Genomic DNA, 15,659 nt, shown 5'->3' with positions numbered 1-15,659 from the left:
CAGGTGAGAATAATTGAGCAATACAAGAAAAGAAACATTTCAATTGGAAAATAAATAAGCTTATTTCTACACATAGATGTTATAATTTTACATATATAATTAAAATCCTAAGTAATAATAAAACTGTTAACACTAATAATCAAATTCTGCCAAGTTGTAGAAAAGAGATCAATATATACACATTAATGGAATATAATTAAGGGTCAGGAAATATATCCATACATGTATAGAGATGGGGTTTCACTGTGTTACCCAGCATGGGCTAGATCTCCTGACCTCGTGATCCGCCTGCCTCATTCCCCCAAAGTGCTGGGATTACAGGCGTGAACCACGGCTCCTGGCTGGACTCCCTTTAATTTTTAATAAGACAGAATGGAGATCCCTGGGGCCGCAGCTCCTCCCACGCACACTCGGAGTCGGTTTTTCGGCCTTTATGACCCACTGGGATCCCTGAACAATCTGGAGAGTATTCGGGGCTGTGGACGCATAGCAGAACTCCGCACAGGGAGAGGACAGGACTGCACGAGGTGGGATGCGGGGACCCCCGCTGCTGGCCCAGCCACCATCTTGCGGCCACAGGGGACTGACCGCCAAGCTGCACGGGAGACTCGTAGATGACTGTGGAGGAGCAGGTACTGCCGGTTTCACAGCCTGATCTCTTCTCTTGGGATGCCGAACCCCCGTACTCACCATTTCACAGCTTGCAGGATGTCCTCGTATCTTAGCTATGCATCACAGAGACTGTGAGCTATTAACAGAGACTGTGAGGAAGTCTCCTGGAGCTCCCAACGTGGAGAAGATTCCCAAGTTCCCGTACAAGAGAGAGAAAAAGTTCCTGCCAAACGCCGGAAGCCACGCCCTCCCTTCCTCTCCAACTGCGTGCCTGATTGGGCGGTTCCCACGCCACCTACACTGACTGGATAAAGTTCCAGGGCACACCCACTCCCGCCCCTACCCCCACGCTTGCCCCTACCCCCACTCCCCATCAGCCTTAGTGCTTTTTTTTTTTTTTTTTTAATTAAAATCTGGGATACATGTGCAAAACGTGCAGGTTTGTTCCATAAGTTTACATGTGCCATAGTAGTTTGCTGCACCTATCTCAAACTCTTGACCTCAGATGGCCCACCCACCTCCGCCTCAGAAAGTGCTGGGATTGCAGGCATGAGCCACTGTGCACCTCTACTGCACCTATCAATCCGCCATCTATGTTTTAAGCCCCACATGTTTTAGCTGTTTCTCCTAATGCTGTCCCTTTTCTTGACCATTCTCAGACAGGCCCCAGTGTGTGATGTTTCCCTCCTTGTGTCCATGTGTTTTCACTGTTCAACTTCTACTTATGAATGAGAACATGTGGTGTTGGATTTCCTGTTCCTGTGTTAGTTTGCTAAGGACGATGATTTCCAGTTTCATCTATGACCCAGCAAAGGACATGAACTCATCTTTTTATGGCTACAGAGTATTCTATAGTGTATATGTGCCTAATTTTCTTTCTCCAGTCTATCATTGATGGGCATTTGGGTTTGTTCCAAGTCTTTGCTATTGTAAACAATCCTGCAATAAACATATGTGTGCATGTGTCTTTATAGTAGAACGATTTATAATGCTTTGGGTCTATACCCAGTAATGGGATTGCTGGGTCAAATGATATTTCTTTTTCTAGATCTTTGTCTTCCACAATGGTTGAACTAATTTACACTCCCACCAACAGTGTAAAAGCATATCTATTTCTCCACAGCCTCACCAGCATCTGCTGGTTCCTGACTTTTAAATAATTGCCATTCTAACTGGCGTGAGATGGTATCTCATTGTGGTTTTGATTTGAATTTCTCTAATGACCAGTGATAATAAGGTTTATGTTTTTTGGTCACATAAATATCTTTTTTATTATTTATTTACTTATTTATTTATTTAGATGAAGTGTTGCTGTGTTACCCAGGCTGCAGTGCAGTGGTGAGATCTCAGCTCACCGCAATGTCCGCTTACCAGCTTCAAGCGGTTCTCCTGCCTCAGCCTCATGAGAAGCTGGGATTACAGGGGCCCACCCAAACACCCAGCTAATTTTTTGTATTTCTAGTACAGACGAGGTTTCCCTAAGTTTGCCAGGCTGGTCTCATGATCCTCCTGCCTCAGCCTCCCAGAGTGCTGGGATTACAGGCCCGAGACACCTCAGCCAGCCAAATGTCTTCTTTTGAGAAGAGTCTGTTAATATCCCTTGCCCACTTTCTCATGGTATTGTTTGTTTGTTTTTTTCTTGTGAATTTGTTTATGTTCCTTCTAGATTCTGGATATTCAACCTCTGTCAGATGGATAGACTGCAAAAATTTTCTCCCATTCTGTAGGCTGCCTGTTCACACTGATGACAGCTTCTTTAGCAGTGCAGAAGCTCTTTAGTTTAATTGGATCTAATTTGTCAATTTTTCTTTGTTACAATTGCTTTCAGTATTTTAGTCATGAAGTCTTTGTCCATGCCTATGTCCTGAATGGTATTGCCTAGGTTTTCTTCTAGGGTTTTTATGGGTTGGGTTTTTACATTTAAGACTTTAATCCAGCCAGGTGCAGTGGTTCACCCTTGTAATCTGAGCACTTTAGGAGGCTGAGGCAAGCGAATCACAAGGTCAGGAGTTCGAGACCAGCCTGGTCAACATGGTGCAACTCTGTTTCTACTAAAAATACAAAAATTTATCTAGATGTAGGGGTGGGTGCCTGTAATCTCAGCTACTAAGGAGGCTGAGGCAGGAGAATTGCTAGAAAGGTATTTCCCTTTCTATTTGAAAATGGAGGTTGCATTGAGCCGAGATCAATCCACTCTACTCCAGCCTGGACAAAAAAGTGAGACTCCATCTCAAAAAAAACCCACAAAACAAAAAAAATTTAATCCATCTTGAGTTAATCTTTGTACAAGATGTAAGAAAGGGGTCCAGTTTCGGTTTTCTGCATATTCCTAGCTGGTTTTTTCAGCGCCATTTGTTAAATAGGAATTTTTTTCCCACTTTGTTTGTTTTGGTCAGGTTTATTAAAGATCAGATGGTTGTAGATGCATGGTGTTATTTCTGAGGTGTCTGTTCTGTTCCATTGGTCTATATATCTGTTTTGTACTGGTACCATGTTGTTTTGGCTGTTATAGCTTTGTAATATAGTTTGAAGTTGGGTAGCATGATGACTCAAGCTTTGTTATTTTTGCTTAGGATTGTCTTGGGTGAACAGGCAAACAGGCTCAAATAGTTGGAGTCACATGCCCAGAGTATCACAGCTAATTAAGAAGTGAGCTGAGACTTGAAATGCATTTGTTCTTCCCCTTCCTTGATCTGTTGCATAACACATCTTAGCAGCTATTTAAAGGTAGGAAGTAGAACATTTGGACACTTTTTTCACAACTTTTTAAGCATTTTGATAAGGTAGTAAAGACCCTCGTCCCATCCCTGAGCCCCTCTCTTACCACACTGCACACCATTGCTGACCACATCGTGAGGTGGCCATTGGGAATCAGGTGGGAAGCAAGGGCTGGGAATAAATAAGCGAGAATTATATTGCCCAAATTTGCAAATCTAAGAAAGGCTCCTCAACCATTCTGTGTGAGGAGGTTATGCCACGGTAGTTGTGACCTGACTGTGCTGCATCTCAGTTTGACTTCTGTTTTTGAGAATCACTGTATTACTCTTACTAACGGGGGTAATTCTCTTTTTTTTTTCCTTTATTATTATTATACTTTAGACTCTATGGTACATGTGCGCAATGTGCAAGTAAGTTACATATGTATACATGTGCTATGCTGGTGCACTGCACCCACCAACTCGTCGAGGGGATAATTCTCTTTCTACTTGAAAATGACCAACTGTCCTCTGCAGGTTCTCTGATTTGACTTGCTAGTTTAGATTCTGAAGGTAGTGGTGAGAAAATATTTGGGCCACATTTAGAATAACTCAGTCTCAGCTGGAGAATATACATAAATTTCTTAATACTATCTAACTGTTTTCTCAATAATCATTATATTTAACTCTGATAGCTTGGAGGGCAGGGCTGCACACAGATGACACAATCTTCAAAGTTTAATTTTGTTGTAAGTATTTTTTTTGTTTCATTTTGCTTTGTTTTTGGATATAAGGTCTTGCTCTGGTGCCCAGGCTGGAGAGCAGTGGTGCGATCATAACTCATAATTTGGATGTAACGGTTCTTTAAAAAATATATTTTTGGCTGAGTTTGGTAGCTCACAGCTGCAATCTAAAAACTTTGGGAGTTGAATGTGGGATGATTGCTTGATCCCGGAAGTTCAAGACCATTCTGGGCAACATAAGTATGCTCAGTCTCTAGAAAAAGATTTACAAATTGTCTGGGTGTAGCGTTGCTTGCCTGCAGTCCTAGCTACTTGAGAGGCTGAGGTGGAAGCATCACTTGAGCTGAAGAGTTTGAGGCTACAGTGTCCCATGATTCAGCCACTGCACTGCAGCCTGGGTGACAGAGTGAGACCTGTATGTGTATGTATGTGTGTGTGTATATATATAAAAATATGTATGTTAAAAAATTCAAGCATGGGAGATAAGTGAAAGCCCACAGTGGGGGATGTGGAGAAGGGCTAGTATGGCTCTTGCAACTCAGTGAGACTTGGTTTTCCATCTTGAAGAAGTGCGCATCCACAATGACACCTGGACAGAGCATATTGATAAGTAACTCTATGCAAAACCCCAGACAGAAACAACTCCTTCAGGCTCACAGGGCATCAACCTCTCCCTTCATTTTGGGCTCTGACAGCAGGAAAGATAAGGAGCACAGACAGGGGTGACAGGGAGCAGCCTCGGGCCTTAGGGATCCCCAAACTTGCCAGAGCTGGTCTCTGTAGATGGGGCTGTGTGGCAAGGATCAGGTAGGGAGCTGGGCTCCACAGAGAGGTGACAACCACTCCTGTATCACTAAATTTCCACCAGGATCCATGATCCAGCCCTGCTTTCCCCTGGGCCCTTCACCCACCCACCCTCACTGTGTGTTAGGTGGCTCAGGTCAAAATGGGAGAATAATACATTCAGACTGTAGCTTCTGGGTATTCCCATCTGATATACAAGGAGTAAGGAGACAAGTCAGGGCCTGTGGTGGTGCCTCTTGATATGTCTGAGGGCAGGCAGGCCAGGGTTGGGCACGTAGATGTCTACATGTCCACCACTGCTGACTCCCTCCCTATCACTCAAAGTTACAACCAGACCAGGCCTATCATGATTAAAAAAACCACTGCAACTCTCATCCTGTCACAAAACTAATGTGCACCCAGTGCCACCCCTACACAGGTTTCTGGCTTCCTATTCCAGGACACAGAAAAGCCTCTTATCTTTTCTATTTAAAATCCAGATTTTAAGCGAGATTGAGCTTGGGGATAATGGCAGCAAAAGCAGCAGCCAGATGTATTCACTCTAGGTGTATACACTCATGGCTTGGGCATGTTCCACAGTTGTTGGAGGATGAGGCCTTGGAGGCACCTGTTTGCCAGCTGCTAATTGATATCCACACACTCCATTCATGTGTCTTCATTTAGACCTCTGCATCAAATATTCCTTGAGCCATTGCCAACACATCTTTTGGGAGATGTCGTTAATTGCAGAACCAGCCCCGACTTGTTCTAGAGGCAGTCGGGAGCTATCTGGTCCACTCCTAATCCCCCAGGACATAGGTGCTGTCCTCTTGCCAGTGCTCACATCCAGCAGTACCATCTCAGGATGTTTTTTTCAAACACAAGCAGTGTGAGGTAGCAGGCATGGCATGACAGGCTCAGGACCATGGGCAGCTGATTCCTGGAGAAACAGCACAGGGCAGATGCAACTGTGGGTGGTGCCATAACAAGTGAAGAGAGCCACAGCTCCTGCCCCCCACAGCCCCAGCCTAGATGACGTTCAAATCTTCCCAGATGGTATTGGGGTTCCTGATGCCCATCACTCACCCGCTAATTAGCACTGCCTTGTGTTGGTTACTCAGGAGAGGGGGTGGGGGGTGTAGATCCAGGGTGGGAACCGCCTCACAGCCAGAGTCCACCTGATGGCAGACAAGCAAGCAAGCCCAGGCAGTTCTGCTCTAGACACTTGGCCTCATCACCTCTGGCTGCACTTTCTGTGTATACTTTGCACAAAGGTAGCAAAAAGAGGTCAACAGTAGCTGTTGTGTCATGAAAGTCTATGCCACCTTAAGATCTTCTAAAATTTTGTTGTCTGAAGCCATCTTTCTTCTAATAAAATGTTTACAAATACACAAATACAAGCCTGAAACTAGTATAAATGAAATATTAGGATATTTTAAACCCATAAATAAATAGACAACATGAAAACAGTCACTGTTTGGTTGCAAAGCACACCCTCAGGAAGCAATGCTCAGATGAGCAGGCAGGCCCCAGATCCCCCACACCATGATGTTCTGTCCCACTTTGCAAAGCTTCTGCATTGGCCGGTACCCACTGCTTTCTGGTGAGATGTCCAAGGTGAAGTGAGTGCTGAAGGCTGTACAGCTGATGGAGCTGACTGCCTTGCACACATTGAAAATCACCCCCTGGCTCCAAGGGTCAGCTGTGGTGACACCTCTTGATGGGAGGTAGTGCCAAGCCACCATCAGTGTGCCTGGGCTGCCCTGATCTATACACCCCAGATCCTTGCTGGGATGTCTGTCTGCTTCTTTCAGGGCCTGGGTCATGAGCCACCTCTGGCAAGGACCAGCTTACTGGACAGGCTGGGCACTCTCCCCCAGCATCCTCAGAAGCCCTGCCTATGCTGTCACCTGTGCTGATGATCTCCAAGGTAAGATTAGGGGAAATTTTTCAAGGCAATTCTTTCCCCCTAATTTCTCTATCTTAATAACAGCACTGATAACTTTTAAGCCCTAGTAAGCTGAACCTGTAAGACAAATGAGCTCCTGCCTTAGAAGGGCCAAGGTTGGGCAGTGTGTGCCCAGGTGAGAGCCCATTGGTTGTTAGTGAAGGGGGAGAGCTGGATGGACCTGGCCGCTTAGCCTAGTGAAATGTAGGGCCTTCTTCTACCAGAGAATCAAAGTCTCCAAGGCCAGAAAAAGATGCTTGGGTGGTCTTCCAAGAAGCAGAAAGCTAGAAGGCCTTGCAGGGAACCCCAGACAGCCTTCGGGGTGACTGAGAGGGCTGGATTCATTCCTGCTTTCCTTGGTTTCATTCTGTCAGCCAGAAAACCTGCCTGCAGATGGTAGGTGGGACTGAGGCTGCCAGTCAGTCACTAGGGTCTGTAGGCACTTTGACTGTGGTTCTTTTTTGAAGCAGCCACTCAGGCTAGTTCTTGCAGAGCAGTTCCCTCATTGTCTGCAGCTCCTTGTTTCAGTCCTGGGACCATAGAGGGACAAGGGAGGGAGGCAAAGGCTCAGCCTGTGCCCCACAATGTGCTCTGAGAAGTCTCCCTTTTCTTTCTTTCTTTTTTTTTTCCAAATGGAGGAGAAGTCTCTTTTGTTACCTGCCTATGGACAACCTCAAACTTCCAAATGAACAGACCCAGCATGGAGCCTCCAGGAAAGTGCACAGAATTCTGTCTAGTACACAGGAGGAAGGGGGTACTAGACACTGAGGGCAGGATCAGTCTGCATGACCCTGTTCAAGAATGTTCTCCTCATAGTACAGCCTCAAGGTGTAGGCATTCTCTGTGTGCATGCGGTCTATGGCAGCCTCTGCCTGGGGAGCCATCCAGCTGCACACATGCAATGGAGCAGTGATCTGGGTGAGTGTGTGGTTCTGGAACTCGTGACAATCGGGGGAGAGGGAAATACACAGCCCACTGAGCCCAGAACACTGCCATAATCTACTTCTCTGAGACTTCCATCTGCTGTAGGATCTTCTTGCCCCGATAATCTGCACTGAGTTCAGATAGAAGCAAATGGCCACCACTCTCAGGGATGCCCCCTGTCATACTGACAGCTCCCTAGAGGGAACTCAAGCAGTGGGGGTAGATTGTTTGGGCAGAAACTCTGGAGTTTTGGCTGGCTGGTTCATCCCATAAGCCCCTGTAACTTGACACATGTCAGAGGGAGATGAAACAGTGACATTACATTTTATTTTATTTTATTTTATATTTTATTTTATATTTTACTCTATTTTATCTATTCTATTCTATTCTATTATTCTATTCTATTCTATTCTATTCTATTCTATTCTATTCTATTCTATTCTATTCTATTCTTTGAGAAGAATCCTCACTCTGTCACCCAGACTGGAGTGAATCAACATGATTTCAGCTCACTGCAACCTTCACCCCCCGGGTTCAAGAAATTCTTCTGCCTCAGCCTCCGAGCAGCTGGGACTACAAGCATGCATCACCACGCCCAGCTAATTTTTGCATTCTTAGTAGAGATGGAGTTTCATTGTATTGGCCAGGCTGATATTAAACTCCTGACCTTGTGATCTGCCCACCTTGGCCTTCCAAAGTTTTGGGATTACAGGCATGAGATACCATGCCCGGCAGCCTTACCTTTTCTTTCTTGGCATGACAAAGTGTTTTATGAAGTTCAGGCTGTGGTACTTGAGCAGCTCCAGTGGGGAATGGCTTAGGAAGCAAGGGCTAGTGGGCTTGGGGTTGAGCAATAGGCTGTAGGCCTACAAGGAGGAAGTGGGCACTGAGCAAGTGCCCTGGTTGTCTGTCCACAGACCCAGAAAAAATGACATCCCAGGAGTTTGTGGGGAGCTGGCAGAGACTTACTGGACGCAGTAAAAGCCCCATGTGGATGCAGTGATGGGGCCCTTCTTGTACTAGTCTGTAATTACAAAGAGGTACATGAAATCCCCTTGCATCTTGCAGTTTCCAGGAAGTGGGTTCCAGATGCTCATGCTAATCACTTTTAGGCACTGAAAGCACTTCAAGAATGGTCAAGTAGAAATAAGCCCTTCATCTCACCTAGGACCCTCTTCTTTGCTCCCTTTGGGAGTTCCACCTTCCAGTCTTGGCTCTGGAGACACCATGGTCCCTCCTGGGTCACTGGCAAGATGTACTCAGGAGGCACACAGTCAGTGAGGCTCATCTCCAAGCCATTCTTTCATTTCCTACTGTTTGAGGGACTCAAGGCTGGTGGTAGCACAGGGCCACCCAAGGCCAGCTGTCTCCACCTAAATTTGACCCTGGTTTGAGTGCCTCTAGGCCAGACCCCTCCAGGTGGGAAAACCTGGTCCTCAGCCTCTGGCCTCCATGCTCCCCTTCCCTCTTTTCAATCCTGGCCCCAATGTCTCCCCCACCTCTCAGGTCATTGGAGAAGATACTCGGGAAAAACAAGCAGTTTAGTCAGCCCTGCTGAAGTTGGCAGATGGGTCCAGGCTCTTAAGATGCTCTTGGGAGTGACTTATGTGGAAGCAGGCCTTGAATAGTGTGTGTAGCTCTTTCAGGGAGAGGGATGTAGGATGTTACCAGGGCCCTGTACCCTAAAACATCGCATCTAGCACAGATAGTTTGCAAGATGCTTTCTTGGGTGATTTTAATTTTCAACTTTAGGCTTCCATTTTCAAATTCCATAAGGAACACATTAGTTGGGGTTCTAATTTCAACACACACACACACACATACTCTCACACAAACACACTCTCCTGTCTGCTGGTGGGCAGAGATCCTTTCTTATGAAGAATCTTCTGCCAAATCCCTCTGAATCACATGTGGGTCTTGAGGAGCAGACAAGGCTAACTGCTTTTTGTCCACTAGTGTCTTGGGTAGGTGGAGTATTTAGAGCTGCCTTTTTGGGCAGCCCTAATGCAGGGGTGTGCTGAGGACTCCTCAGGGCCTCCAACTTCAGGACTATCTTCCAGTGTGTGTTTCACTGAATTTTAATGGTGGCTGTTTTGGGAAAGAAGAAAGGTTCTGTGAGCAACTACGGGCACCATTGAGCTACAAATCTTTTCCACAATTCCTCTTAGCAAGCAGGTAAACCCTGGGAACATGAGTGGCTTTTCCCCAGGGAATATGAGTACATGAGAGATTTTGCTTTACAACCAGGTGAATCTCACCACAGCAATTGGTGCTGTACTGGGCAGATTTCTTCACTCAAATACTGTGAATCTTTTTAAGTTTTTTTTTTTTTTTTCCCCACAAGACATCATTTATCTTTACAGAATTTGATTGGGCTGATATCAAGCCTGGCTTGGTACTGCCAGATTTTTTTTAGAATCACAACTCTGCTCTTTAACTTGTGGGCTATGAAGTTATAAGGTGTTGGTGTGACAGGCTGAGAAGGAGGTCTGTGCTCCAACCCTACATTCACATGCTTATCTGTGACACAAGACTTCCAAGGATTGGGGAAGTGCTGCCTGGCCCTTCCTTTGGGGTCCCTCCTCTGGGCAGTCTACCCAACTTCCAATCCAGCCTTCCCTCATACACAGCCCCAAGACCTCCTGCAACTCCTCACTGTTTTGCAGCCCTGGGAAGTGTTTTGGCATGTTACTGTTCAGGTGCAGTGAGAAGCAGGTGCAGTGACGCATTTCTTCATGGACCATAAGCACTGGCTAAATCTCCTGCAATGTCTCCCTAAGGCACACCTGCAGGAAGATGGCCCCAACAACTCTGATAAGAAACCGCATGGCTGGAAGCAAGGACTTGCGATTTACCCAGCCCAAAGCCCTGAGAATCTTTCCCAAAATTCTCAGTTTTCCACTTTTTGAATATTTAATTCCTTTTAGAATCTCAGGCCCCCTCTATACATGCCATGCCTACCTACACCTGTCTGTCTGTGCAGAACAGAGCCTGGCCACACTGACTATTCTTCCAGACCAAGAAAAATCCCTATGCAGAATAGAGGGTGATGGAAAAACTAAGGGAGACAAAATGGCAGCTTTATCTCATCCCTTGCCCAGTGCTAAGGTCCCCAGGGCAAACAGCTTTTGCCTTCAACTTCAAGCTAACAGCATACAAAATATATTGATTTTTACTTCCACCACTCTCTTACTAATGTTACAAATTATATCGCTATATATTGTGTGTATTTTCGCAGAGATTTAAGAATTTTATACACCATTATTATTACAACAGCAAATTTTATATCAGTGTATATATTTATATTTAACAGAGAGCTTTATATTTTCTTATGGCTTTATGATGCTGTCCAGCATCATTTAATGTTTCAACATAATTGACTATCCTAAGCATTTTTTTCTAGGGTTATTCTAGTAGTAAGCAACCTTAGATTTTTTATTTTAAACTTAAAAACGTTTTATTTTTTCTAATTTTTGAAGTACAGTGTTTTCCAGATCAATTATTCTTGGTTACTAGTATTTTTTGTTTCATCACAGAAACGTGTAAGGTTCTCAGCATCCCCTCTTTTTCTCCCAAATAACATTTATGTCATTTTCTTCCTATATTCTTTTTATAAGACTCTTTCTCTGAATATATTGGTTTACTTGATGATGTCCAGTAAGTCTCATATTTCACACTCATTTTTTTCCAAAAACTAGTTTCCAGGCCTAAATATTTGTGAATAATATATGTTTAATTTTCTGATTCTTTTTTTGCTTCATTTTTTGCTATTGTGTCTCTGTAGTGAATTTGTAAATGCCAGTTATTGGATCCTTCAATGCCACAATTTCTGTTGGGTTTTTAGAAAAAGGTTTCATCTCTTTGTTGACATCACATTTTGGTCATTTATTATTTTTAAATATTATTCAATTGTTTATTTTTATTTTATTTTTCTTCACTAAGAACTTTTAATTTTTTTTAATTCTTTATCAGATATGCAAAAATCTTCATTTCTTAAGAGTCAACTTTTGGATATTTATTCTGTTTCTTCCAGTGAAGTGTATTTCCCACCTTCTTCATATGAATTGTAATTTTTTTATAAGATCTGGAAAATTATACAATGTACATCAAATCTAGCATTTAAAGCCTGCCATGGCTGGGCACAGTAGCTCATCCTGTTATCCCAGGACTTTGGGGTCCAAGACGTGCAGATACTTGAGGCCAGAATTTTGAGACCAGCCTGGCTAACATAGCAAAACCCGTCTCTACCGAAAATACAAAAAAATTAGCTGGGCATTGTGGTGTGCACCTCTCATCCCAGCCATTAAGGAGACTGAGACAAGAGAATCGCTTGAACCCAGGAGACAGAGGTTGCAGTGAGCTGAGATTGCTCCACTGTACTCCAGCCTGGGCTACATAGCAAAACTCTTTCTCAAAAAAAAAAAAAACCTGCCTTAGTAAAGGGGGATATTGACAGCAATCAGCCAGGCTATAGATTCTGGGCACTTCACAGATGCATTCTCGGTATGTCTTCTATAAATCTGGGTGTAGTTCTCAGTTAAAGATAATTTGTTTCACTGTTTTTAGATTGATTACCTATTTTCTTCCCCAGTTGACTGTCTGTGGTATTGCAGCCTCTCTAGTGCTGCAGTTTTCTTTCTTCTCATCAGACACAACTGTTATCTGTATGACTCCATCATGTGCTTCAGCACTCCATGTCTATTCATTAGGCAATCTCTTGAAAGGAAAAACATTTCAACGCATACACTACAGCTTTAATTCTTTCCAGATGAAGATGCTGGGAGTTTGGCATTTTCTGGTGAGCCCAATTACTATTGTGGGGAAGAAAAAAAAACTCTGGTGGATAGTCTGTAGCAAAGAAAAAATTCCTGCATTGTGAAAAGAGAGGAGGCAACAGCCATATACAAAGCAAGGTGAAAAAAAATGAGCATGTAAACCATGGGAGAGGTCCAAAGGTCACAGAGAAAGCCAGAGTTTAAATATGGTTTGGTCATCTCTGTTCTAATGGAAATTGTTTTAGAAAAGCCTAATTTTATTTTTCTTGCTGTCACAGAGAAACATGTTCCTGTCCCATGCTTACTATGCTTTTCAATCTTCTATGGCTTCCTTTCTCCCTCCCAGAATCTTCCAGTGCATTCACACTGAAAACCAAAGTCCTCCCAGAATCTGTAAGAACCTACATGATCTGACTAATTTTCATTAGTTTTGGGAATCTGGGGAAATCTGCGCACATTTCTGGAGACCTCTATGTTATGTAATTTTTAAATAAATATGTGGTTTCTCAAATCAAAGATGTGTGAAGGGTGTTGTGGAGGTATTGAGAGGCATTGGGATTTCGTTTGGAAATTCCAAGAACAATAGTGCAAAGGACATGTGAACAAGGCACTCAGAGCCATCGCGGCAAGCCATCATTGCTTCTCAGCATCCTGCTCACCAGTACCCCACGGGTTGGAAGAACCATACTAGGCAAAGAACTTGCATCAATATCAGGACTGAAATACATTGATGTGGGTGATTTATCTTGATAGGAGCAATTGTATGATGGCTATGATGAAGAGTATGATTGTCACATTTTAGATGAAAACAGAGTAGTTGATGAGTTAGATAACCAAATGAGAGAAGGTGGAGTTATTGTTGATTACCACTGTTTTGATTTCTTCCCTAAATGCTGGTTTCATGTAGTTTTTGTGCTGAGGACAGATACCAATGTATTGTATGAAAGACTTGAAACAAGGGGTTATAATGAGAAGACTCTAACAGACAATATTCAGTGTGAGATTATTCAAGTCCTTTATGAAGAAGCCACAACATCCCACAAGGAAGAAATCGTGCATCAGTTGCCCAGCAATATACCAGAAGAGCCAGAAAATAATGTAGATCAGATTGGCTGGGTGCAGTAGCTAAAGCCTGTAATCCTGGCACTTTGGGAGCCCAAGGTGGGTGGATCACCAGGTCAAGAGATCAAGACTATCCTGGCTGACACGGTGTAACTCCATCTCTAGTAGAAATACAAAAAAAAAAAAAAAAAAAAAAAAATTAGCCGGGGCACGGTGGTGGGTGCCTGTAGTCCTAGCTTCTCAGGAGGCTGAAGCAGGAGAATGGCATGAACCAGGGATGCGTAGCTTGCAGTGAGCTGAGATCGCGCCATTGCAATCCAGCCTGGGCAACTGAGTGAGACTCCATCTCAAAAGAAATAAAAATAAATAAATAAATAAATAATTAAGAAAATAATCTAGATCAGATCTAGAAATGGATTAACAGTGGTCAAATATCATAACTCTTGACTTATAAGGCCAGCTACTTTATAATGATTCTTGTTGATATTACTCTGCCGACATCATAGAAATTGTTCAAGTATCAGTAACACTTTATTCAAATCATGTGCAGGACTAGCAGGTGGATAATATAGAGGTTTATGCCTGTGTTTCTTTTTCTCCATGAGAAACCCAAACACCTGAAATACAATGAATATAATATTATTAAGGATTGAGACAAAAACTGTACTTTTAAAACATATCACTAAGGAATAAATAAATCTGACAAAATGGGTGGATATGTTAAGTTTATTACAGAAAAAAATGCAGATGATCTCTTAAAATAAAACCAAAGACTAAAGAGAAAGCATCAGAGTATTCCTTTTTTCTTTCCATAAATTAAAAAAATAATGGAAGTGTAGTACTCTATACAAAATTTAAAAGGTACAAAAGAGCACGTTGAAAAGTTAGGTCTCCCTTCCAGACCACAATATCCACAGGCACTCCAGGATCCTTCGCTTTAGGAAATAATGTTACTGGTTTCCCATATGTCTTTTGAGAGGTTTTATGCCAGGACAGTGTATATATATATATGTGTATAATTTTTTTAAGAATATAGTAGTACATGGCACACACTATTCTGTACCTCTCATTTTTTAATTAATATATTTGTAGATTATATCATATCAGTACAGAACTCACTGTTCTCTTTTATTTTTAGCTGAGATATACATATCATACAATAAAATTTACAATTTTGAAGTGATTCAGAACTGGATATGGTGGCTTATGCCCATAATCCCAGCAGCTGGGGAGACTGAGGTGGAGAATTGCTTGAGGCAGGAGTTCAAGAACAGCCTAGGCAACATAGTGAGACTTTAGACTCTAAAAACAAACAAATGAAATATACAATCCATTGATTTTTAGCTTACTAGCAAGGTTATGACTGTCACCACAGTGGGGGAGGCAGTGATGATAAAGGAAAATCCTATATGCTTTAGCAGTCACTCTCAATTCTTTCCTACTCATCCCTTTGCAGTTACTAGTCTGCTTTCTGTCTCTATGGATTTGCATATTCTGGATATTTCATATAAATGGGATTATACAATAAAAAATGAAATTTCAGGAACACTAGAGAGAGATGACACGTTTCTGCTTTATAATTTCACATCCTATGAAGGTTTAAAACATAATTCTACAAAAAAGTTGATGGAAAATCTTTATGTGCAAAAGTATCTTGTTAAATATAAGAAAATTATTTTATGGAGAATTCTATTTTCTTATCAGGACCTAATCTTAAAAATTTAAACTCTACATGCCAATAGTATCTACTGTAATGTAATATGGTTTATTGTATGTATTCATTTTATGGATTTCTTACAAAAACTTTTCCCATTGGGGAAATTAGAACATTGCTCTACATACATTGAATTTCCAATTATTACCTTATTTCTCACTTATTATTTTGTGATTCTGTCTTCTTTAACATTAAGATTATCATCACTGTGTTGTCACTTTCTGAATTGTCATATGTCTGTAATTTGTCTGTAATCTTAAGTTTCAGTTCTACAATAGCATGCTCAAGGCCTGGCATGGTGGCTCATGCATTTAATCCCAGCATTTTGGGAGGCAGAGGTGGGCAAATCATGAGGCCAAAAGTTTGAGACCAGCCTGGCCAACATAGTGAAACCCCAACTCT

At 42.7% G+C, this 15,659-nt stretch overlaps 1 protein-coding gene across 1 annotated transcript; it reads left to right on the top strand.

Annotated features, from left to right (window-relative positions):
* Positions 1 to 372: 372 nt before the first annotated feature.
* Positions 373 to 13,606, top strand: LOC129053242 (adenylate kinase isoenzyme 6-like). Its single transcript, XM_054545364.1, is given in 3 exon segments — positions 373 to 610; positions 726 to 879; positions 13,060 to 13,606. Coding segments are annotated over 3 exon segments (939 nt in total).
* Positions 13,607 to 15,659: the final 2,053 nt, after the last annotated feature.

This window comes from Pongo abelii, chromosome Y, assembly GCF_028885655.2.
Source record: "Pongo abelii isolate AG06213 chromosome Y, NHGRI_mPonAbe1-v2.0_pri, whole genome shotgun sequence".
In the NCBI taxonomy this organism is placed as follows: Eukaryota; Metazoa; Chordata; class Mammalia; order Primates; family Hominidae; genus Pongo; species Pongo abelii.
This window is presented reverse-complemented; position numbering and strand designations above follow the sequence as displayed.